This window comes from Triturus cristatus, chromosome 2_1 (genome assembly GCF_964204655.1).
Source record: "Triturus cristatus chromosome 2_1, aTriCri1.1, whole genome shotgun sequence".
Lineage (NCBI taxonomy): Eukaryota > Metazoa > Chordata > Amphibia > Caudata > Salamandridae > Triturus > Triturus cristatus.
In genome coordinates this window covers 119,221,490-119,245,514 of record NC_140581.1, presented here as the reverse complement: position 1 = coordinate 119,245,514, position 24,025 = coordinate 119,221,490, and the positions used below count along the sequence as shown (strand labels likewise).

The 24,025-nt window shown below is 44.5% G+C and overlaps 1 protein-coding gene across 7 annotated transcripts in view; it reads right to left on the bottom strand.

Annotated features, from left to right (window-relative positions):
* Nucleotides 1-3,086: 3,086 nt before the first annotated feature.
* The window catches only part of LOC146863857 (uncharacterized), a 285,832-nt gene continuing 264,893 nt past the window's right edge, over nt 3,087-24,025 (bottom strand). For 5 of the 7 annotated variants that reach the window (XM_085640683.1, XM_085640687.1, XM_085640686.1 and 2 more), the window contains one exon: nt 3,087-3,220. In XM_085640683.1, the coding sequence (XP_085496809.1) occupies nt 3,159-3,220 (62 nt within the window). In that variant the 3' untranslated portion in view covers nt 3,087-3,158. The remainder of the gene's footprint in view (nt 3,221-24,025) is intronic. The other 2 variants (XM_085640684.1, XM_085640688.1) reach the window with 1 other exon arrangement.

Sequence of the window (24,025 nt, the reverse complement as noted above, 5' to 3'; positions counted from 1 at the left end):
TAGGGTGGGGTAGATTTGATTAGGACGTGGTAGATTGGAGTGGAGTGTTGTAGATTGGAGTGAAGTGTGCGGTGGCAAATTCGAGTAGATTGGAGTGTGGTAGATCGGGTTAGAGTGAAGTGGAGTGGAATGGAGTGGGGTAGATTGGGTTTACTGAAGTGGGGTAGGTTGGAGAGGAGTGATGTAGACTGGGATACAGTGGATTAGATTGTGGTTGATTGGAGTGGGGGTAGACTGAAGTTGATTGGAGTGGGGTAGAGTGCATTAGAGTGGATTGGAATGGGATGAATTATAGTGGAGGGAGATTGGAGTGAAGTGGGCTAAATTGGAATGGAGTGGGCTAGATTGGACTGGAGTAGATTGCGGTGGAGTTGGGTGAATTGGAATGGAGTGAGGTAAATTGGACTGAGGTAGATTGGGGTAGTGAGTTGGTTTGGAGTAGAGTAGAGTGGGGTATATTGGAGTGGAGTGGATTAGGGTAGATTGGAGCGGAATGAGGTAGATTTTAGTGGAGTGGGGTAGACGGGTGCTGAGTGGAGTGGGGGTGATTGGTTTACATTGAGTGGACGGAGGTAGATTGGAGAGGAGTGATGGGGATAAATTGGAGTGGAGTAGAGTAGATTGGAGTAGAGTGGAGTGGGGTAGATTGGAGTGAAGTGGGGTAGACTGGGGTGAAGTGGGATAGATTGGGGTGAAATGTGGTCGATTGGAGTGCAGTAGATTGGGCTAGATTGTAGTAGAGTGGAGTGGGGTAGATTGGATCGTAGTGGAGTAGAATGTGGTAGATTGGAGTGGAGTGGGCTAGGTTAGAGTTAGAGTGGATTTGGGTAGATTAGGGTAGAGTGAAGTGTACTAAAAAGGGGATAGATTGAAGTGGAGTGGGGTAGATTGGAGTGGGATTGGGTAGACTGGAGTGGGATAGATTGGGGTGAAGTGAGGTGAGGCAGTTTGGAATGGGGTAGATTGGGGTGGAGTGGGGTAGAATGGAGTAGGGTGGAATGGGGTGAAGTGGGCTGGTTTGGGGTAGATTGTAGTGAGGTGGATTGGGGTAGATCGGAGTGGAGTGGGGTAGATTGGAGTGGGGTATACTGGAGTGGATTGGGGTAGATTAGAGCGGAGTGGGTAGATTTGAGTGGGGTGCAGTAGATAGATGCTGAGTGGAATGGGTTAGATTGGAGTGGAGTGGGGTTGATTGCGTTAGATTGAGTGGAGCACATTGGGGAGGAATGAAGTGGAGTATATTGGAGTGGGGTGGGGTGGATTAGGGTAGATTATGGTGAAGTGGGGTAAATTGAAGTGTGGTAGATAGAGGTGGATTGGAGTGAAGTGGGGTAGATTGGATCATAGTGGAGTGGAATGGGGTCGATTGAAGTGAAGTGGGCTAGACTGTAGTTAGAGTGGAGTGAGGTAGATTGGGGTAGAGTGGACTGTGGTAGAATGGGGGCCGGTTGGCGTGGAGTAGGGTAGATTAGAGTGGGGTTGGGTAGATTTAAGTTGGGTGGAATGGCGTGGATTGGCTTGGAATGGAGTGGAGTGAGGTAGATTGGAGTGGAGTGCTGTAGGTAGGGGTAGATTGGAGTGGAGAGGGGTACGTGGTGTTGAGTGGAGGGGCGTAGAGTAAAGTGGTGTGGCATGTCGTAGAGTGTCTTAGATGGAGGGGTGTAGAGTGGATTACCATGGAGTGAAGTGGCGTGACGTAGAGTGGAAGAGCATAGAGTGGCGCAGAGTGTTGTAGACTGGAGTTGTAAAATGGAATGGTATAGTGTGGAGTATGCATGTTGTGGTAGAACACTCCCATTACAGACAACACATTTTCGATTGAAATGTCCATTACATTTACCAGACATACAGTTTTACTGCGCATTAACGATAATGTGTGGAAATGTCATTACCTAGTGTGTTGATGTGTTTTGATCTTTTTCAAATATTTGTACCCACCATACTTCAGAATTACAAAAAAACTGTACTTCGTTCCTACTTTCCAAATTCTGACATATTCGGAAAATATCAGCAGTTCATATTTGTTGTGTGCTAGAAAAAATAACATCTTCTCCTCTCACATAGCTAGTTAGCGGGATTGTCATAAATTCCCTTAGTTTGAAGTCAGAGTAAGAAAAGTAACCACCAATCGTCCTGGAAGAGAGATCCTGACATTTGACCTCTGTCTTTGAATGCAGAGCAAATGTGACAAGATTAGAACAAGATTTAAAGGCCCGTTTACAGAAAGCGAGTACTCTGAAGGATACTGTAAACAAAGGAGGGTCACGGGAGGGACGAACCCAAGCTGGACAGCCTAAAATAAACAAAGCAGCAAACAGAGAACAAGCAAATATGAGTTACACACCACAAAGCTAATAATAAGCAATGCGCAAAATGCATTTTCCGGACAGCTTTCAGAATGCCCACAAGAAGCCGTAAGCAAACCAGACAACCAGCTGTCTGGAAGGCTTCAACTTAAAAAGGCAATACTGATAAAAAAAGATTTCTATGTGTAGCCTTTGGCAGAACACTTAGATCTCAGGAAACAAAAGTGGAGACTTCTCTGCTACGGCGAGGAGCGTCGCCCCACTACTCATTGAGCAGTGCAAACAAAGAAAAATAAAAAGATAATAGCAAGACGTTATTATCATTTTATTTTTTTGTGCGACTCAAAGCTAGGTTAGGGTGGGGCAGGACTGGGTTTGCAGCCGTCAGAAAAGGAGGGGATTTTTGCACTCTCTAAGTGCGCAAGACAGTTTGGTCGGCCCTCTTGGGCCGGCCAAACTGTCATGTGCACTTAGCATGTTCTCCACCTGGCTGTGTTGCACACCTGGGTGGAGAACATGCCCAGGCTCACAGGCACTACCTGAGCGGCTCAACAGGCCGCTCAGACCAATCATGACACTGCCCATGCAGCATCGTGATTGGCTGGGAGAGTCTGGGAACCTGGTGCTTCCGATGCAGCCAATATTAGACTGAGGACGGAGCGAGGTGAGGCAGCGGCGGCGTTGACAGGTAAGTTTTTTTTTTTCATCCCTCCTGACTCACCATTCCTGTTCTGAGGCATTAGGCAACCGCCACTGAAAAAAAACCACCTCACACATGTGTGATGCTCACAACTGCCTTTAATTAAACTTTCTAACAGAGATGGTGCACAGACTCTGATACAAACTCAGGATCTATGATGTAGTAGTTTCTCTGAGGGGGCTTGACTTCCTTAAAGGTCCCTGTGTCCCAGCTTCTGCAAAAAAAGTAAAAAAACAGTCATTCTTTTCTTTACACGTTTATGCATTTTGTACTCCAAATCAGACATGTCGGATAGTTTTTTAGGCCTAGTCAACATTCTCTATCAGGGCCCCCAAAGACCGTTTTATAAATTAAATAACAAAAACATACTTGCTTCAAAATCTATAAATAAATGAGCACAGTGCCCTGAAAAAGTGCAATAATAAAATATGAAAATAATGACCCATCTGCCCTCCCCTTCTGATGTGTCTGTATCAAATTCTTTTTATTTTAATGATAACTTACATTTGTTTTGTGTTAGCCTTCAATAGCATTTTCTTTTTTAAACAAACTTTATTGATTTTCTTCAGAATCAGTACAAATAGAATAAATGCTCAATATAACGATTACAGTTTAGCATGTGCATATATATGTACAAAGTGATGGCCACGTTTGCAAAGAGTCGTAACATATCGTGACCTCATTCAACCATACTGGTCCCATGCCTTCTAGTACCTGGTACAGCGTTTAACATCATAACGTAACATGTCTTCACGCTATATCGTGTAATAATTGTACAATTTCCTAGATAATTATCTAATCAGTAAAGTAGATTTTATTAACTCCCCTCCCCCCTCCCCTGCTGACGTGCCTCCACAAACTAATATCAGTTCCGATAAAACAAAAAAGGATTAGCCTAGGACCTAAATTTAAGCACACCCATATGACACAAGTACAGTCTAGATAGCGGGGAGTCGTATATACATCGGGCAGTCGAGAGCAGTGGAATCTGTGAACCCAGCGACTGCCCAACCTAGGCTATTCAGCGATGTCTGCTCTTTGGATAGGGTTTAGTGACGGGATAGATTGTCTCATATATAGACCTATGACGTAAGCGTGTCAGATGTTTTGAAAGTTTCCAGTAATTGGTCCCAGCACATTGCAATTGGTTCCTTTCTAAGGCCTCTTTTCTCCTCTCTAAGGATCACCACACTCTCGGCCAGTCCCCACCTTTCCACTTCGTCTTCCCAACTAAGGACGAAAAGCAGCGATAATTTTATTGCCTTATCAGCAAGGTCAGGCTATCGCGTGAATCCTTGCCTTAGTGCCCTTTCTCGTAACGCCCAGCTTTGTATCTCTAATGAGATGCAAAGTGGGCGTACCTTGCCAAACTCATGTAGAGAATGTCACTAAACGACATTTCTCCAATTAACAAGGAAATCTCTAACCTGCTTAGCGATAATAAAAGAAGCGCTAATCGCGGTGTATGCCTGCTTTTAATCTGATTAAGCCATGTAATCCAATGGGAGGTGGATTACATGGCTAAGTCCACCCTGCCCTATCAGCAAGGTATCGCCTGTCGCAGTGCGATTATCGCCGGTTTTCCAGCGATAATCGCACTGTTTTGTAGCTAACGCTTGAATTTCTATCGCTTTGGAGATATGCGTTGCTGATAGCACGCTATCTCCGCGATAGAATCCAGCGATAGCCGGCGATAATTATCCCAGCGCTAAGTGCGCTTAGCGATAATTATCGCCAGTTGTTGCTGATATGCCCCCAAGTAATGTGAGGTATCTTGGGGGTTTCCATCTTCGAGTAATACCTCATTTAGCAAGGAGTAAAGCTAAATCCGCAAATATGGCTTGCACTGTAAGTTCTTTACGTCTCTTGTATAGACAGAGTGAACTTGCCTCAACCTTAGACCATCCTAAGGCTCCTACCACCTCTTTTAAGATAGTTAGTATTCCGCCTCAATAATTTTTCAAGGCGGGACAGTCCCAGAGCATATGCAATAAATTTGCGTCTTATTCAGGACATCTAGGATAGTGTGGTAGAATTGCAGAAAGGATGGTGTGTAATTTATGTGGTAAGCTCTCTGCATAATCATATATTGAATAAACTTGAAGCGGGCGTTGAGAGAGGTTCGTTTTGGATATTCCAGTATTCCCATTTGGCATGGGTTCTAGCAAGGGGGGTGGGACGGTGTGTACGTATGCCCTGGTAGAACCAGCGCGTTAAATGGCTGCCTGTCCCAATGAGGTACATTAAATGGACAAGCTCATGAGTGTCTGGTTCCGCTTCGTTAGGTGCCCAGTATTTTTTAACGTATTGTGACAGACTAGCATGGGTCATGAATAATGTATCCGTGACACCCCGCTCATTTACAAAGTCAGTATGTGTGAGTAGCATTTTGTCGCTAAATAAGTCTCCTATGGGTCTAATTTGTGGATAGTGAGTGTGCCTAAATTAGTTGGAATACCTAGAAGTGGCACATTTGGAGCATATGCAGGGAGTGCATTTGTGTATTGAAGAACCGGGTATTTAGAACCCAGCGGCGTCAGGGGCACGCCCAAAGTCTTCGGGTTCACCTGTCTTAGAATACAGAGACACAGAATACTTCTTGGTGGCGTCAGAGATCGAATTTATTGGCTGCAGCCAGTAACAGAAGTCCTAGAAGTCATCACGGTATGAGTTCTCAGGAGACTGCTCAAATTTACAAAGCAAGTCATCCCTTTTTATGCCAAAAACATCACATTCCAGACAAACACCCATTATTTTACAAATTGTCCAATCGCATGTAACCACACCAAAAGTATCGCATGACGGTAAAACCCACTTTTCAGTTGTCCGGCCCATGATCAATCATAGAACAATCCAAACATTCTTCTTTAGACAAGCCGGACAGACCCATGATAAAGAGACCACAACCCATATCGTAAATGGACCATAAAAGAAGAAACAGAAACAGATAGAAGTAGGATGGGACATGTTTGTGTGCAATAAAACTTTACAAGATCCCATGCTCTGACCCTTAATCAAGATCAGCTAGCGGGCGGGAACGGGTTTGGCAGGGTCGGCCTCAGGAAACGAGGTCAGTTCACTCAAGTCATGTAGGAGTCAGCACAAACTCGAGCTAAGGTGCGCCTGACCAAAAAGCTCGTTTAACCACAGTCATCGGCCTATGTGAGGGCAACCACAAAATGGCTACCATGCGCAAAATGGAACCCAGGGTTCGGAACGAAAACCCTAAATACGCAGTGAATCCATTGGTGTAATGTGACGAAAACACACGTACTAGCCGAACTCACTAGTTACGGTTCGTTGTTACCAAAATCGTAACGGAACCATGATATTTATAGCGCAGATTCAGATTTCACGGAACCTCAGACCCTCCTTTTGCCCTTACATAGGCAATCTCAGTCTGCATCTGAATTGATGTCGATATTCATCAAATCATCAAGGTGCTGTTGAAGCATCATCTTATCTCTCTGTACCTTTCTCAAGACAGGCGGTCTCCTAACACAGGTAGTAGCACAAAGGCCACATATGGCAGGACCACACTGTACACAGAGACAACACAAGAAAAGAATCGCTAAAGCCACACCAATGATCGTCAGAATCCTCCATCCCCAAGCGGATAACAGTCCCCAAAACCATCCAGTTAACGACCAATCTCCTCCGTCCGTATGTATTGACTCGGAGATCTTATGTAGCCTGGAGATGGCCTCGTATACTGTCGGAGCATTATCTGGAATGAAAACGCAGCAACTCGATTGGATCACTTTACATACTCCACCTCGATCTGCAAGTATGACATCTAAAACCATATGATTCTTGAAGCTCAGCTGTCAAATTACTAAGGGCACCGGCAGTTTCGTTTATGGTGGATTCAACCACTCTCGTCAATTGCCGCAAGCTCCTACTGTTAACCATAGGTCCCCAAAATGGTAGGAAACCCTTAAAGAAGTCTCCTACTTCTTGTCCAGCGGTATCTTCCTGATCGAAGACACCCCTGACAACTCTCGTCTTGTGGTAATCTGCGGCAGCAGTATACGTAGGAGGCAACAAATATCCAACATAACACGTTCCCGAAAAATCAGGGGGCAACCATGTATATGCTCTGTTGTAGCAAACAAAATACGTACCCTTGGCTGCCAAAAACGGCGGGGAAGATTGAGACGTAAAAACATACGTCTGAGTACAAACACTCTTCCCTAACTGAGCTTTCGGATTCCTGCCAATACCTTGCAGACAAAAATGACCTCGGTGGGGCACGATCCAAATCGGAGGTGACCTCTTTCGTCTCTGCTTTTCACTCAGGCTAACACTGTATCCAGTCGCGTTCCAGCCAACATAAGCTAGTAACTCGTCCTTGGGAATAGTCCTATACGTATCGATATCCCTACTCATATTCGCAATTCCCTTCACCAAGGCTTTATTACTCGAGTTATCTCTTATGGAACGCAGGAGATAGACTTCGATAGCATAAATGAACATCGTCTGGAAAGCCCATAAAGACCCATTCTGACTAAACGGCAGAACCAGATAGGGAATACCTCTATCCGTATTATGTGGCATAAGACCACACACCCAACAATTAGTGATGTGTACTACCAACTGATGTTGATGCAGAAGTTGTACAAATGAGTTATTTGCAAATTCTGACCTTCTAATCTGCTCGTGTTCGGGTAAGATATGAAAAGAATGCAAAGAAGTAGTAATAGGAAAAGACGTAGGTTGGGAAGTGGGTGCAGAAGTCAATTGGGTAGAAAAAACAATCCAACCCACCAAAGCTAGCGTCATGCTAAGGAACATCATAATACATGTAATCGGAAAACATTTGAGATGCATTATCCTGCATAGTTTCGTCTTAAAGTTCGTTTTCTCAACAGCTCTCTTGACCTAAAAAAATTCCATCCTCTCACCGTGCTGTTCGCAGCGGTTGGTTTTCTTCTGCTAAGGAGTGCGTCTGTCAGTCCAGGGAACGCCCTAGGACCAACCAGAACCATCGACCTTGTGTCTACACGGCTGCAATCCCAAGTCTTTACACTGCGACCTTACAGCTGAACCCGGATGGTGGTTCGAAAAAAAGAAAAGAAGATCAAAACAGTTCCTCGGCTGAAAGAGTGCTGTTCTCAAAATGAAAGGAATTATTTGTTCTTTATTAGTCCATTGTCACTAGACCGTAGGTTATAACGACTTTTACCAGGCTCTGTCTGACTTTGAAACAACAGTTCAGGTTCAGTGGTGTCCAAGCTTAAAGGTGAAGGCACAGCTGCTTGCAAGACATCGTCATCTCCTTTCTCAGACCTTGTCCATACCAATTCAGCGTCGCTAAACGGTGTGAATTTCAGTAATCTCTCAGTTTCGGTGTCTGCGATACCTCCGCGGATCCACTGGTCGTACGGCAGTGGTAAGGGTACCCTCTTACATTGTACGCCGTGGATCCAATTTCTTTTTCCGAAGACTTTTACAGATGTCCTTGTAGACAACAACACCTGGTGAGGGCCCGACCAACAGGGCTGATCGTTCTTAGTCCTCTGAAAATTCTTTACCAGGATCCAATCACCAGGATTGATAGCATGACCTGGGTCCACGGATGCTGGTGGCAAGCTATCATGAACCTGTTGATGCAAGACACGCAATTTAGCCGTCAGGTCATACAAATAGTCCACCAATACAGGATAATCGATGTCACTAAATTTCGTTGGTCTCGGCACTCCCCACACATTTGCCGGTCGACCAAAAACAATTTCATACGGACTAAGTCCAATTCGGGAATGCACTGTAGTTCTAGTTGACAAAAGTGCCAATGGCAAGGCATCAGGCCATTGGAGACCAGAACTCGCCTGAATCTTGGCTAACTTCAGCTTCAGAGTGCCATTATAGCACTCCACTAAACCAGCTGATTGGGGATGATTCGCAGCGTGGAATTTCTGCTTTATGCCTAAACCCTCACATACTCTCTTCATGATCCTGCCCACAAACTCACTTCCGTTATCACTCCACACCATCCTTGGCAACCCGAACCTAGGGAAATATTCTTTGAGCAAGACTTTAGCTGTGGACAAGGCAGTATTATCTTTTAGGGGGTATGCCTCTACCCATCTAGAAAAGGCACAAACAACTACAAGGACGTATTTCAAATTGTTGCATCTTTCCATGTGGATAAAATCCAATTGCAAAACCTCGAACGGATACGTCGGAGGCGCGAAGTGACCAGCTGGAGTTGGAGTTCCCTTACCAGGATTATACATCAGACACACCATACAATTTTTGACCACATTCTCCGCACACTTGGGAATTCCTCCATTCTCCCACAATGGAGCCAACAGCTTACAGCTTACAAATCGCACTGATGTGAGACATCCCATGTGCCATCGTAACCACCGCAAGCACATACGCATCGGGTAACATCCATCTTTGGTGTTCCGACACCTCAACCCAACAACCAGTCGAATCCAATCTACCCGTAGTTTCTCTCCACACGTTTTTCTCACTCTCCGTAGCTTCGGCCTGAATCGATTTTACACTCTCAATCGTATCCTCACACATTCCAGCTGCACCAATCCATCTCGCAGGGCCTGCAACATACATTCGACCCATCACATTTTTCGCTGTTTCTTTCGCAACTTCGTCCGCAAATGCATTACCACGGCCAACATCATCCGTAACCTTTCGGTGAGCACTACACTTCACAATCGCAACTTGCTTCGGCAGAGTAAGTGACTCAAGAAGCTCATTCACCAACTGTCCATGTTGGATTTTAGTCCCATGCGGCGTAAGAAATCCTCTCTCTCTCCACAAGCGTCCAAAACTGTGTGCTACACCAAACGCATACTGACTATCGGTATATACATTCACTCTCTTTCCTTCAGACAAGACACACGCTCTTGTTAATGCGATCAATTCCGCTGCTTGTGCTGAATTATAGCTCACTCGTGCAGTTTCAACAATTGTACACAATGTCGTCACGGCATATGCCGCAGTCGTATCACCATTCGGGAGCTTGTAGCATGACCCATCAACCCATAGCGTACCATCTGGATTTGAAAGAGGAGTATCTTTTAGATCAACTCTACCCTTCGTTTCCTCTTCTGTCCTAAGAAAGCATTCATGCTGTTCTTGACCATTCTTATCCACAGAAATCGGCAACAATGTCGCTGGATTTAATACGTTACACCGTTTAATGTACACGTGACAGGCCAAAAGCGTCAACTCATAACCCGACAACCTTGCACTAGTAAGATGCTGAGTCTTTGTTCTGTTCAATAAAGTATCCACTGCATGTGGAACCATCACCACCAACGTATTATCCATCACCAACCCAGCAGACTGTCGGATGGAAACAGCCGCTGCTGCTGTAGCTCTCAAGCAACTCGGCAACGCTCTAGCTACCGGATCCAAAGTCGACGAGAAATACGCACATGGACGCTGCTTCTCACCAAACTGCTGCGTCAAAACTGACAATGCACAACCCTCTCTCTCATGAACGTAGAGTGTAAAAGGCTTACTGTAGTCAGGAGTACCCAACACCGGAGCAGAACACAACGCGTCACGCAATTCTGAAAAACTTTTATGACAATCGTCAGACCAGGGAAGAGGACTCGGTGTATCCTTACAAGTCAAAGCCAACAAAGGTTTTGCCAACAAGGAAAAATTCGGAATCCACTGTCTACAGTACGACATGATACCCAAGAAAGCGCGTACCTCTCTCTGCGTACTAGGCACAGTCATTTGAGCAATCGCTTGGATTCGTTCTGTGGTCAACCTTCTTCCCGACTTCGACAAGAGATGACCTAAGTAGGTCACCTCTTGGCGACAGTACTGTAACTTTGAAGGTGACACTTTATGATGCAAATCAGACAAATGTTGTAACAACGAAAGAGTAGTTTCTTTACAAGTTTCCTTATCATCAGCAGCCACTAAGAGATCGTCAACATACTGAATAAGAGCAGCACCCGCAGGCAACACAAAAGTATCAAGCTGAGTTTTCAAAGCCTGACTATAGATGGACGGACTTTCGCAATAGCCTTGAGGAGCGCGCTTAAACCGTAAGCTTCGTCCTCCCAAAGGGAAGCCAAAAATATCTCTACTTTCTTCGGCGATTGGAATACTAAAGAAAGCATTCTTCAAGTCTATGATGGAGAACCAGGCAGCTGAAGCTGGAACCAAAGTCAACAAAGCAGTAATGTCCGGAACAACAGGAAACTGGGGCACAACAATCTTATTAACCTCTCGAAGGTCAATCACAAACCGATACTCAGGCTGCTGAGAAGAATCAGTACGCTTCAAGACAGGCAGAACAGGACTGTTACACACGTTACCTCTCGTCTCTTCGATCACACCTTTCTCAATTAAATCATAGATGATCGCTAAAAGCGCTCTTTCACCATCACTCGAAATCCGATATTGGGGAATACGTGGCAATCTAACATTCGATTTGAGCGTCACAACATATGGTGGAATCCCCAAAAGACCCACATCATTAGGACCAGTAGCCCAAAGAGTATCAGGGAGACAACGCAATTCCAGTGGAAGCTGATCTCTAGACAGATACATCGGAGAGGTCACTCTCTTACCCAATGTAAGGTGTACTCCAGAAGGAGAACAATACAATGTTGCGTGCAGTCTCTTTAACAAATCCAGACCCAACAAATTCTCACCACAACCTGTCGTTAGAATAAGGGGTGCTTCCAATTCACAAGGCCCAATAGAAAGAGACAAGGGACTAGAAACTGGATTACGAACCGGGGCGCCAGAAAATCCCACTGAAATATTCGTTAAGCCAGACAAAGGTGCGCCAGGGAGTTTAGAGTGCATGATAGAACTCTTCGCTGCACCAGTATCCAAAAGAAAAGGCTCTACCACACCCGATGTAACCACTACAACATAAGGTCCATCCTGGTCTACTGGAACTGACACTACTCCCTCTCTTTGTCCTTGGCTGTCCTAGCAATCATTATAGCCCGTACCCTCACTCTCAACGTAGCAATCGTCAACATAATATTGCGGAGATCTGCCAGTCTGTACGTTCTGCTGATCAAAATAATTCATAGATGTCTGTGGGGGAAAAGAACGTTCGTTCTGAGGGAACGCGCCACGTCCTCTACCCCTAGACACCTGCTGGAAACTACCACGACCTCTTGGAGCCAACATACCACTCGCACGTTGTCGTAAAACAGGGCACTCATTCTTATAATGACCTTCCTCTCTACAATACGCGCACTGATTCAGACCCAAAGGTGGTCTTGGAGGAAAATACTCAGGTTTCTGTGATTAATAATTCTACCGGGTAAATCCGCAATTAGAGGCTCAGGTTTAGCTCCTCCTACCTGTCTAGCATCTGCAGCCACAATATTCACCCATGTATCGCCTAATTCTACCGTATGATCCTCGTGGCGAATCTTCGCCCACAACGGTTGAGGGACTACATTACCCAATAACATATCCACATCAGCTAGATTCATAATGCATGCGTCGACTGTCTGGGACAACTCCTTATAATACCCCGCGGGATTCTTACGGGGGTCGGGTAAGGTTTGCTTAAGAGCCAAAACCTCAGCTCTCTTCGAAGGGACATGTATCCAAACTCGTTGGAAATGAGCCAAAATAGGTGGATTAGCGTTTGCGTCTCCCTCTCTCCAAACTGGAGGAACCTCTCTCATTGGATATTGTCGTACCTTCTTTCTAACTGAGGCATCAGGCTGAAACAATGGCTGGGGAGGAAGTGCAGACCTATATGTAAGAAGTGTCACTACCGCATCCTCGACACCAGCTCCCACTATCGTCCCTTTGGCGAACTCACTCTGAATATCAAGCAGTCCAACAGGAGCCAACTCCAATTCATCATCTTCCCACTGTTCCCGAAGCAAAGTACACATCATATCAAACATATACCGCTGCGTCGGCTCTTTCCACTGTAGGAACGTATTCAGAACCGCTCCCGGATCATACCTAGAAACATTCGTAACCCACCTACGAGCCAACGAATCCAACACTCCACGCTCCACAGAACCAGGGAGCTGACTACGTCTCTGTCTGTCATCAGAAACGGGGGTCGTGACTAGCGACCCAAATAGAGGAGTTAAGAAATTAGTAACAGTGTCAGCTACTCGCCGACGAACAGAAGGGGAAGCAGTCATAAGAACAGGAGAAAAGGTACCTTGCGATGGCAAAGAAAAAGACGCAGAAGTGGAGGAAGTCGAAGGGACAGGAGCAGGAGGCAAAGCAGTCTGAGTCAAGGCAGGCAAAGGTAAAGTAGGCAACCCAGGAAGAGGGGGTGCCGTAGGAACCTGAACCAACTGTGGAACAGAAAAAGGGGGTTGCGGAGGGACTAAAGGCTGACCAGCAACCTGTTGTACAACAAGCGGTAATATCGGTGCAGTAGCACCTTGCACGTAAGGGGGAGGTGACTTTAACAAATAAGACATTAATGGATCCTTTTCGGCATCCTTAACAGGATTCACAGGAGGGGGTGACAAAACTGGATAACATTTGTCAATAGCCATATGATGTTGCCTATTTGACACCTCAATCGCTTTATCTTCTTCATCTTCTTTAAACTGCCTAGCAGCTTGCATTATCGATACACCCTTTTCTCTCTTATCTCTTTTAGCTTGTTTTATCTCTCGTTGTCTGGCTTCTTTGCGCCAAAGGCGGAAGGAGTCGAACATTGCTGGCCGGGCTTTCTTCCTAAATTATTTTGCTTCCAAATTGTCTAAAATCTCTGTTTCAAAACTACCATGTTGGGGCTATCGTAAGACACCATCTTTCCTAGTGTAGCAGACCCATACTTCATTGAACGTAATGGGGCCCATGCCGTGTTTAGAGTAGAGCTCATAAGTCGGAGTTCCAACTGGAGGTATCGGACACGAGTCCTCCAATCGGAACTTCCTGTTATAACCACAACAAAACCAAGTACCAAATTTGCTACGATTAGGCATCTTCGCTCACTAATCGAGCTTCAAACTTCAAAGGGCTATCTCTACCGATACACTCGTAAATATACGAGACCCTCGGCTTTGGAAATTGCAATTTTCAAATCAAAACTACGGACCAAACAAACTAAGAACCAAACTAAGAACCAAGCAAAACCAAGAACCGATCACACTAAGGACCAAGTAAAACTAAGAACCAAACAAATTAGTGGGAGCGACCCACTTATACTCAACCAAGTTGTCTGCTATGCCACCCAGAAGATCCGTCGATCGTCTCGCCTTACGAAGTTTCACAAAAAGGGGGGGTGTCCAAGACAGGGCGACAGTCAGGGCAGCGGTCCTTACGTAGCCGTCAGAAGGGGGAAACCTTGTGGAAAAGACCTTCGGTCCACGTTTTCGACATGCAGGGGTCGCTGAAGTGGGGGCCCTCCTCCAGAGTTTCCTCACGAAGTTCCTCTCGATCCTCGGGCTTGGACCGGTACCGCTTGATGTCGCCCTACGTTGGGCGCCAACTGAAGAACCGGGTATTTAGAACCCAGCGGCGTCAGGGGCACGCCCAAAGTCTTCGGGTTCACCTGTCTTAATATACAGAGACACAGGATACTTCTTGGTGGCGTCAGAGATCGAATTTATTGGCTGCAGCCAGTAACAGAAGTCCTAGAAGTCATCACGGTATGAGTTCTCAGGAGACTGCTCAAATTTACAAAGCAAGTCATCCCTTTTTATGCCAAAAACATCACATTCCAGACAAACACCCATTATTTTACAAATTGTCCAATCGCATGTAACCACACCAAAAGTATCGCATGACGGTAAAACCCACTTTTCAGTTGTCCGGCCCATGATCAATCATCGAACAATCCCAACATTCTTCTTTAGACAAGCCGGACAGACCCATGATAAAGAGACCACAACCCATATCGTAAATGGACCATAAAAGAAGAAACAGAAACAGATAGAAGTAGGATGGGGCATGTTTGTGTGCAATAAAACTTTACGAGATCCCGTGCTCTGACCCTTAATCAAGATCAGCTAGCGGGTGGGAACGGGTTTGACAGGGTCGGCCTCAGGCAACGAGGTCAGTTCACTCAAGTCATGTAGGAGTCAGCACAAACTCGAGCTAAGGTGCGCCTGACCAAAAAGCTCGTTTAACCACAGTCATCGGCCTATGTGAGGGCAACCACAAAATGGCTACCATGCGCAAAATGGAACCCAGGGTTCGGAACGAAAACCCTAAATACGCAGTGAATCCATTGGTGTAATGTGACGAGAACACACGTACTAGCCGAACTCACTAGTTACGGTTCGCTGTTACCAAAATCGTAACGGAACCATGATATTTATAGCGCAGATTCAGATTTCACGGAACCTCAGTATTTTAATGCCCGTTTCCAATATGTAAATGCGGTTCTGAGAAGTGTACCTGCTGTATGTGGTAATACTGTATGTGGTAATGTTCCACTCGGGGAAAGAAGTGTGTATAGAGTACCTTGAGCTAGCATTCGCTCCGAAAATTGACTACAAAGACTATAGCATTCTTCATTAACTCTGAAGATCGTGAAGATGCTTTCAGCATACCATCTAGCAAGTGACAAGGATCTCCTACAGGGAAGCACTTCAGCTCAGCGATCGACTTTGACAGGTCACCATACAACTTTTTGATATATGTAGCTGAATTACTACAAATGCAAATAATATCACTCCAATCTTAATGGAACTTGGTAGGAACTTTTTTAAGCAGCATTTCAAGTGGCACTGCGTTCCATGTTTACCAACGTCTGGTGTCCTGTTTTCACCATGATCTCAGATGCTTGGTGATAACATTCTTTTCACGTATACCTGCCACTACACCTTGCATTGACTGTTTAAAACCTAGGGCGTTTGGCAATCAATACTGACTCACTGGAAAAGGGGGCTGATGTAGCAAAGGATTTCACCCATTTTCTGTCTGTGGGTAAATGTGATGTTACATATTGGGAAAGATTCTTATGAAACCAGCCATTTTACCAATCAGTGAAATCAAATGTAGCCAACATATCAAATATGATTTTTATATTTCCTGTTTCTACACAGTTTATAAAATAGCTAAATAAGACCTAAAACATGCTTCTAATCACTGCATCTTTAGACCAAAGATCACAAAACTGAAAAAAGCAGAAGGAAGACGGGACAATATTTTAGTGACACCCCTAAGCAGCAAAACTTAAGCAGAATAATGTTAGCCTAGTCTTTCTTGGTGCTGGCTTGTATAACAAAGTTACATTGTATTGGCCCCTTCAGGACGAAAAAAAATGACTCGTTCACTGATCTTTTCCTTTCTTTGAATGGCACTTAGTTTGTGGTTGTGAAGGTGTTTTTTCAGTGTTTACAGGGTTTACACTGGTGATGGCTATTTTCCTTTCGGTGGGGTTTTATCCGTTATTATAGGTTTAGACCTAAAACCAGATAGCCTAAGCATGTTACAGGTTAACATATTATCTCATGATAATGCCCTCTGGAACTTTGACATAAGATCAGCCGCCTCTGTGTTCAGTAGTGAGTGTGTGGCCACACACTGACCTATATACTGACTGACTGTAGTCTTTCACTGCAAGGAGTCATGTGCACCCTATTCCTCTCAACAACTGTGCTGCCTTACTAGCACCTGCACGTGGGACTACTCTAAATTTGGGCAAAATAATCCGGCACACAATGTGAGCAGACACTAAGGCTGACATTTCACACAAAAAGCCAAGCAGAAGCTTGCCAGAACATTTATATGCACATCCACTAAATCATATGTACAATTTATTGATTCCCATAGAATTAGTATCAGAGGTGCTCTCATGCAAAAATGCTTTCTCTTCGTTCGGAGGCAAGACGAGAACTCCGATTTTGGTTTAACATGACCTGACGAAGGCGCTTACAGTTATGCAAGGTACATGATCCGGGGAGCTCTGTGACTACTACACATTAAGGAGTTTACAACACCCGGCTGGCCTATACTGTCCTTTTTTTATGCTTGACGAGTTATGAACATTATCAATGGATTTATCTACTTGTGTTAGCCTTGAAAAAGTCCTTCTGGACGAAACACGTGTCGGCTGTTTTGTGCACATATCTGGATTTTGAAAGAAGATACAATAAAGAAACATGCAAGCGAAATTCTGAAGCGACTAATGGACTTTAATTTTGACACGTTCAAAAAAATTGTGGATACCAGCTTTTCTGGTTCATTATAGTTTATGTGTGCCTCGGCAAATGTGTTAAAAACTAAGGCTGACATTACAAGTGGCCCAGAAAACAGTGAGATTTTTCCCCACAGGTTATTGGTAACTCTAGAGGTGGGGAAAATCCAGGACAAGAAAACTGCGACTCTGAGGGTTCCATTAGAAGTTAGGAATTACCGGGTGAATTGGTAACTCCAGATCTGAGTCCCTTGGTCATTTCTCATTTTCCTCTGGTTTTTACACTGAGACTAACAGACACGGATCTCATAATTCCGATCGGGCTGGTAACTGCCTGAGTAACTCAGGGAGCACTACACATTGCTTCACTATGTTTTAAATTGGCTCATTCACATGGGTTCTCCCCCATATGTAAGAGTCCATGCAACCTTCAAATGTATATCAGGAAATAGGGGCATGCAGCTGGGTAATTGGGAATTCTAAAAGTACACCTGGCAAAAACTGTTGCACAGAAATTGAACTGTGCAGCCATTTGTACCAGCGCTAACTTTAGTGAAGGACTTAACATCACAAGTAGAGATGCCAACAACATACACAAAATTACTATTTTCGGAGTTTCTATTGGATTACTGACATATTTTACACCGTTTACCTTTAGGAGAAGTAATCATCATGGAAACCAAACTTTTCGTGCACATGGATGTTGACTGCCATGCAAATAATATGCATTGAAATATATGTAGTCTTGTCCCATATTTGTTTATTTTCGATATTCCAAAACCTAAATACATTTTACTGTTTGGAGGGGAGGGGCAAACAGCCCAGACTACATTATAAGGGTGTGCATTATACACTCTCTGTAAAATCTGTGCTTGTATGGTTAATGGAAGTGTGAATTGCACAATTATATTGCTTTTCTTTTTTCACTGACTTGGAAAACATTTTTCCTTGAGAACACATCTCCCTTCCTGTGCCTCCTGCACAAATAAGGATCTTCTGTAGTTCTTTTTATATATGCATTGCATCATTCACCCCTATTTGAAGTAGGAATAACTTCAGAAGTGCAGCAAAAGGGATTAGCAATGTATGTGACTACTGCAAAGTTGCAATATGGGCAATGCCACCTCTCATGGCAGTTCCAGCTGTTAACATGCTTGCTTTCCACCACCTGGTGCCATCTGCATTGTGAAAATCTAAAGTTACTTAGGGGCATATGTACAAGGACTGAACACCACCAGAACGTCACTTTTTAAGACGTTCTGATGATATTCAGTTCATCGCCATATTTACAAAGCAGCGTTAAGCCACTTGACGTGGCTTAACGCAGCTAGTAAATAAGGTCTCCTTTCACGCTACACTTAGTGTGAAAGGGGGGGCAGGCGATGGGTGCTGCATAGGGCGTTCCACCACAACACCCATTGATTTTGACCTTGCCCCTTTTTACAAGGGTGGTGTAAATATGGGCACGACAAAATTAAGACCAAAAAAAACCTGGGCTTTACATGGCAAAACGAGGAGAAATGTTTAATTTCTCCTTGTTTTTGCTGTTTCTTTGTGTGCTGCATTGTGCAGCACACATAGAAACAGCAAATCACCATGAATGATTGATTATGTGTAGAAGGAGTGCGTTCCTGCACATAAACAATCATTAAAAAAATGAAGATTTGCAACTTCTATGTGTGCTGGGCAATGCAGCACACACAGGAGTTACACATCGCCATTCTGTATTGTTTATGTGGAGGACGGGACACCTTCCTGCACATAAACAATAACTCCCCCCAATGCAGGCACCCTGGCACTATGGTGCCAGAGTGTCTACATTAGCGATAGGCAGCTTAATTTGGCGCCACTGCTAGGGGAAACACAGGGGTGCACCGTATCATTGTAAATACGGCGCATCCCTGCATGTTTGAACTGACAGAGAGCAGCGTTAGCAATTTTGGAGCTAATCTACGCTCCGCCAGTGCTTTGCACATATGCCCCTTAGTCTGTGAAGAAGGTTCGACAGATCTGTATTGTGTAACAAACTGCATCTTCACATGCTAATCAAGTGTGGTATCCCGAACCTGTGTAGATTATAGCGGTGTGCGGTGTGCAGAGCATGTGCTAACTAAATGAGAAACTGTTAGTGCATGTGCTGCAGTAAGCACGGTTTGGTCAGAAGTGGTCTCAGTGCGGTGCAGAATGAGTTAATGATACACAGGGGGCGCAGATGCAGACCTTTGGATATACGAGTTGCACTTTCATGCACAAACCTTTGCGACACAAAAGTTTACTAAGCAGCCCAATTGCTGTGTAGATGAAATCTTCAGAATCAGGTGGGATAGAAGAAAAACTGGCAATCATTCCTCGGCCACAAGTTATAAAAATAGAACAGATATACTTTAAAATATAACAGCAAAAAAAAAAAGAATGCAATAAACCAAGTAATATGTGTGAGGAAATGGGGTGTGATTGTGCGACCTCAACTTGTAATACACTTACCAACCCTCCATTTAGGACCAGTAGGTTTCGTCTGTAAAACCCTCAGCTAGACCCTGGGTAGCTGTGGCACTGAGCAGCAGGCCTTACACAGAGGAACAAGTGTAAAGCATAAAAACAGCACCAAAACAATTGAAGAAGAAATCAACACAACATTAAAAAAATTCAACAGCAGTTTATATAAGTAGACTGTATTCTAATATACATTTAGACACTCGAACAAAAAAGATCCACCAGAGGGTTCAGGCGATATAGATTTTACAAGCAATAATTAATCGAAGCAATTTCATTCAACTGCAAACAAGCCTAGGCAAAGTCAACAAATTGACGCTTAAAAAGTTTGTTAAAGAAAACTTAGGTAAGTGTCAATGTGTTCGGTTAGAAGTACTTGGGGTGACCAACTCCAGTAGGGAGCTACTCAAGGCAACTAGTAAGGTACTCAAGAACATTTACTGTCATAGAAGAAGCAGTGCTTCTGTAGTTCCAGGCACTTTATCTGTGTTGCAATGGATTCCTATGGAGTGGTCTTGATGCAAGGGTTGAAGGATGCTGAAGATGCTCTAAGGATGCTGTGAATGTGACGCGATCGACGGGGGCCTTCCTGGAGGGATTCCACAGTCCACGAAGATAGTGAAGGCGTTCTAGTTGCGGGGTCGATGTCCAACAAAGTCCCTTCCAGTCTGGCCGAAGTCCAATCGCAACTGGACTGCCAGTCACCCGCTTTCGCAGTCACAGACCAATCCTTCAATAACTTGCCTTCTGAGGGTCTCAGCAGCTGACCAACAGCACTCCAGGGCTCAACAAACTTGGGTGCAACCCTGTATATCAGGTTTTAGTCCTCCGTGCTGTACGGCAGTGGTGGTAGAAACTTGTAGACTTTGGGCTACCAACTTGCCCTTGCAGGAATCTCTTGGATTGACAGGACTCTGGAGACAACTCTTCTTTCAGCAGGACACGATAGGCACTCTTCTCTAGCCACCGGGTGCAGCAGGTGGAGTCTTCGAAGGTGCAGCCTCTCTTTGCTGGTTTCTAGGTGCATCAGGGCAGTCCTTCGGTCGTTTTTCCATGTCGGTCGAGATCTGAGATCTGAGGTCTGGGTGCCGGGGGTATCCCCTTTATCCTCAGAAAGTGCCCTCAGTGCAGGATGCGGTTGGAAGGCAATGGACTACCAGTTTCCCTCCCACCTTGTGATCACTTCCTGTGGAGTGTGGCATCTGGCTGCCCTAGGATGTACCATTCTGCCCACTCCCAAGAAGGCAAGACTCCTTCTCGGTGTTCAGACCTCACTAGCCCCCCGGAGTGTGGCTTCCTCAAGGCAACACTTTCCTGCAGAAACCAGTTTAGCAACTGGTTTCCCCTCTTTTCTCCCCGTGCCCACCTGTCTACCTCAACAATGGGCAGCTCTCCCCCCAGTGTTACACATCTGCCCTTCAAAGGCGGCTTCACCTTTGAACCCGAAGCCAACACCTAAGTGGCTTCCTGCAGGACGGAAGTGACACCCCCCTGGCCTGCAATCCCTCATTGTTCTCCTTCCTGAGAGTCATTAGCATTTCTCTCCAGGATGGCAGAAGGCCGTCTCATAGATCAGGCTCCATGTGTGCGCGGAAGGCTCAGGAGTTTTAAAGGCATCAAAGTGGCAGCATTGGTAAAGCTGCGTACTGCAACAAGTTACACTAATTTCGCCTTGAGATACGAATCGGGTTTAATGTAACAAGTTGTTTGATACCTTGCAGTGCCCACTTTGGTCGCAACATTAAGGAGTTAGCACAGCTGAGGGGGTCAGCGTGTAACCCTGTTCTCGCCAATAGGGCGACCAAGTCTTTCCACAGTATAAACAGAAGTTTTGTGTGTTTTACTATCAGTACATGTCCTGCCTGTGTCATATGTTGCACCCTGCTTAGGGTTTGGTAGGTCTGCCAGAGAGATGACATACACGCATGTAAGTAGTGGCCTTGCATTGCTTTCAATGGCTAGAAGTGCAGGGCTGCTCTACCAGTCTGCAGTGGAAGACTGGGGGACTCATTTTACTTGGGGACCTCCAGGGTGGCACAATCAGTGCTGCAAGCCCTGGGGCACCCCTCTACCTTACATGCCCTGGGTACCAATGTACCAGTTACTAGGGACTTACAGGTAAGTTAGCCATTTCCAAATCGACAGCCAATTCGACATACACTTTAGGGTTCTGGCACTGGCACTGAGGTCTGGATAGCAGTCCTCCATGCACTCTGAGTCGAAAAATCAGCAGCATCAGTTGAAAAACTTGAGGATGATCATAGAAAAAGAGACATTTCCTTATACTGTGCAATTTATTTTTTCGATTGTGAAAATTGTTTTATAAACTGTGCTTCTTCCTGTCGAATATTATTAACACTAAAGGTTCCGCCACTCTACCAGAATATGAAAGGCAACTGTGCAGTCTATCTGGATTAGTAGGTATTGTCATATGAATCCAGTTTTCAAGATGACCGGTGCAATATGAAGCCCATGATAGGGCTCTGACCCTTTGGCATACCATTCACTGAGTGTTATGTCGCAACACAAGAGCTGTTTTATGGGCTTCATATTGAAACTCTTTGCTTAAATGTTGGATTTATGGGTCTTGTAAGTACTTCCAGCTTTATACAGTGGGTACGCATATGTATTGTCAAAAGGAATTGATAATGTTCACCAAAAAAAACCTTAAACTACATTTCTGTTACTGAACTGCATACGGAGACTACTAACACTTGAGAAAGTTAAATGGGGCCGGATAAATGAAATTTCCATTGGCACAAATGGGCTGAAAATTGTGTACCAACTTTATGCAAATGGAAAAAAATACTGCAAGCCGACCTATGTATTAATAGGTTGGATCACAAAATTCCGAATTGCAGTTGGTTGCAATCTGACCTACCTCATCAATATTTATGAAGTATGTTGCCAACAGTGACCCACTACGACTGGATGCCATCACAGGAATGGTTAGCAGACCACCATATCTGTGATTCCATTGAACTAAAATAAACTTTTATTTCTAAATGAATGCTGTTTTCCTTTAAAGCTAACGGGACAGCACTTGAACTTATTTTTTATAAAGTTTGTTAAAAAGTTGGCAGTAGTCCCATGGACCTCTGCAAACACCCCAATATCCTTTATTTATCTCTTCTTTTGAATATGTGACCACCACAACATGAGAGCATGTAACTTTTCAATGTTTTGTTACTATATTTCGGTCGCAAAACATTGATACCCACCATCATGAATCATTATTTAGAAGGAACATCCTTAACATGCCCCTTCCAAATAGTTATTGGTCATACCTTTCTAAACTCAATTTGCAATTTGATAACCTGTTGCAGAATTGCAAAATGAGGTTGGTACATGTAAAAAAGCCATTTAGTGGTCGCAAACCCTGTGTTTAGGTGATTCTCAAGCTTTGCGAACGCTAAATGGCTTTACACGTCTGGGCCACAATCATGAAACGTGTTGACGGACAGTTGATGTGAGGTGGACTTGTAACTTGTCTGAAGTATAATGGCTTTATGTTGTGATGTAACCTGAATGAAACATTTGGATGTTAATTCTGATTATAATTGTCTCAAATATGAACGGAATGGACTATAAACAGAAATGGTATAGGGCTGTGTTAAAATGTATTATTTGCAACTAACTAGAGCTCAGCATAGAGAAAGCAGCTATTTGAATCACATTAAGAGAAACATAGGAGAGGTTCTTAAATTGTAACCCACATCAGTAACCTGTGTGGGTGTGAGCACTATTTCTATAGTGCCGGGACACGTTTTAATTTACCCTGTTATGAACAGTACTCATTAGACAATACAACGTAATTTCTAAATCATGCTCTGTTCCTACGGATTTCTTTAAGTCTCTAGGCGGCTAGTGATACTTCTAAAGTTGCCATGTTGTGCTTGCTTTCTTCGCTTCTCTCCCATCACAGAGGAATAAGAGAATGGACGAGGGCCAAGAACACTGAAGATGTGAGAAGGAAAAACCAAATACACTGCATTAGGTATAGGAGAATTGTTGTGTGCAGATTTAGATTCCGTATATCGGTTTCCCGATTTATGTCCTTATATAGGTACAATTCACATTGCCCTTATTTGGACATAGAAATGCGGCCCTTATTTAGACATTGTCCGTACAAACCAAATACAGGCATGGCCACCTACATCCGTCCATCCACGTCACAATGAATTCTTGGAAAAACAGACCCTTAAGCTTTTAGGAATTTCCCTCAGCTTGAATATTGATTTCTCCAAGAACTCATTAAGTATGCATGAACATCTATTCCTTAGGCGTTCATTCATGACGTTCCTCTGCCCGACTTTTACGTCAATACTGGTATTCCTAGACATCTTCAAGGTATAAATATACCAGCACTTGCTCTGGCAAATTGCGGTGCCCGGAGGATTCGATCCAACCCAGACTACGCGGTTTACAACGGCAAGTTCG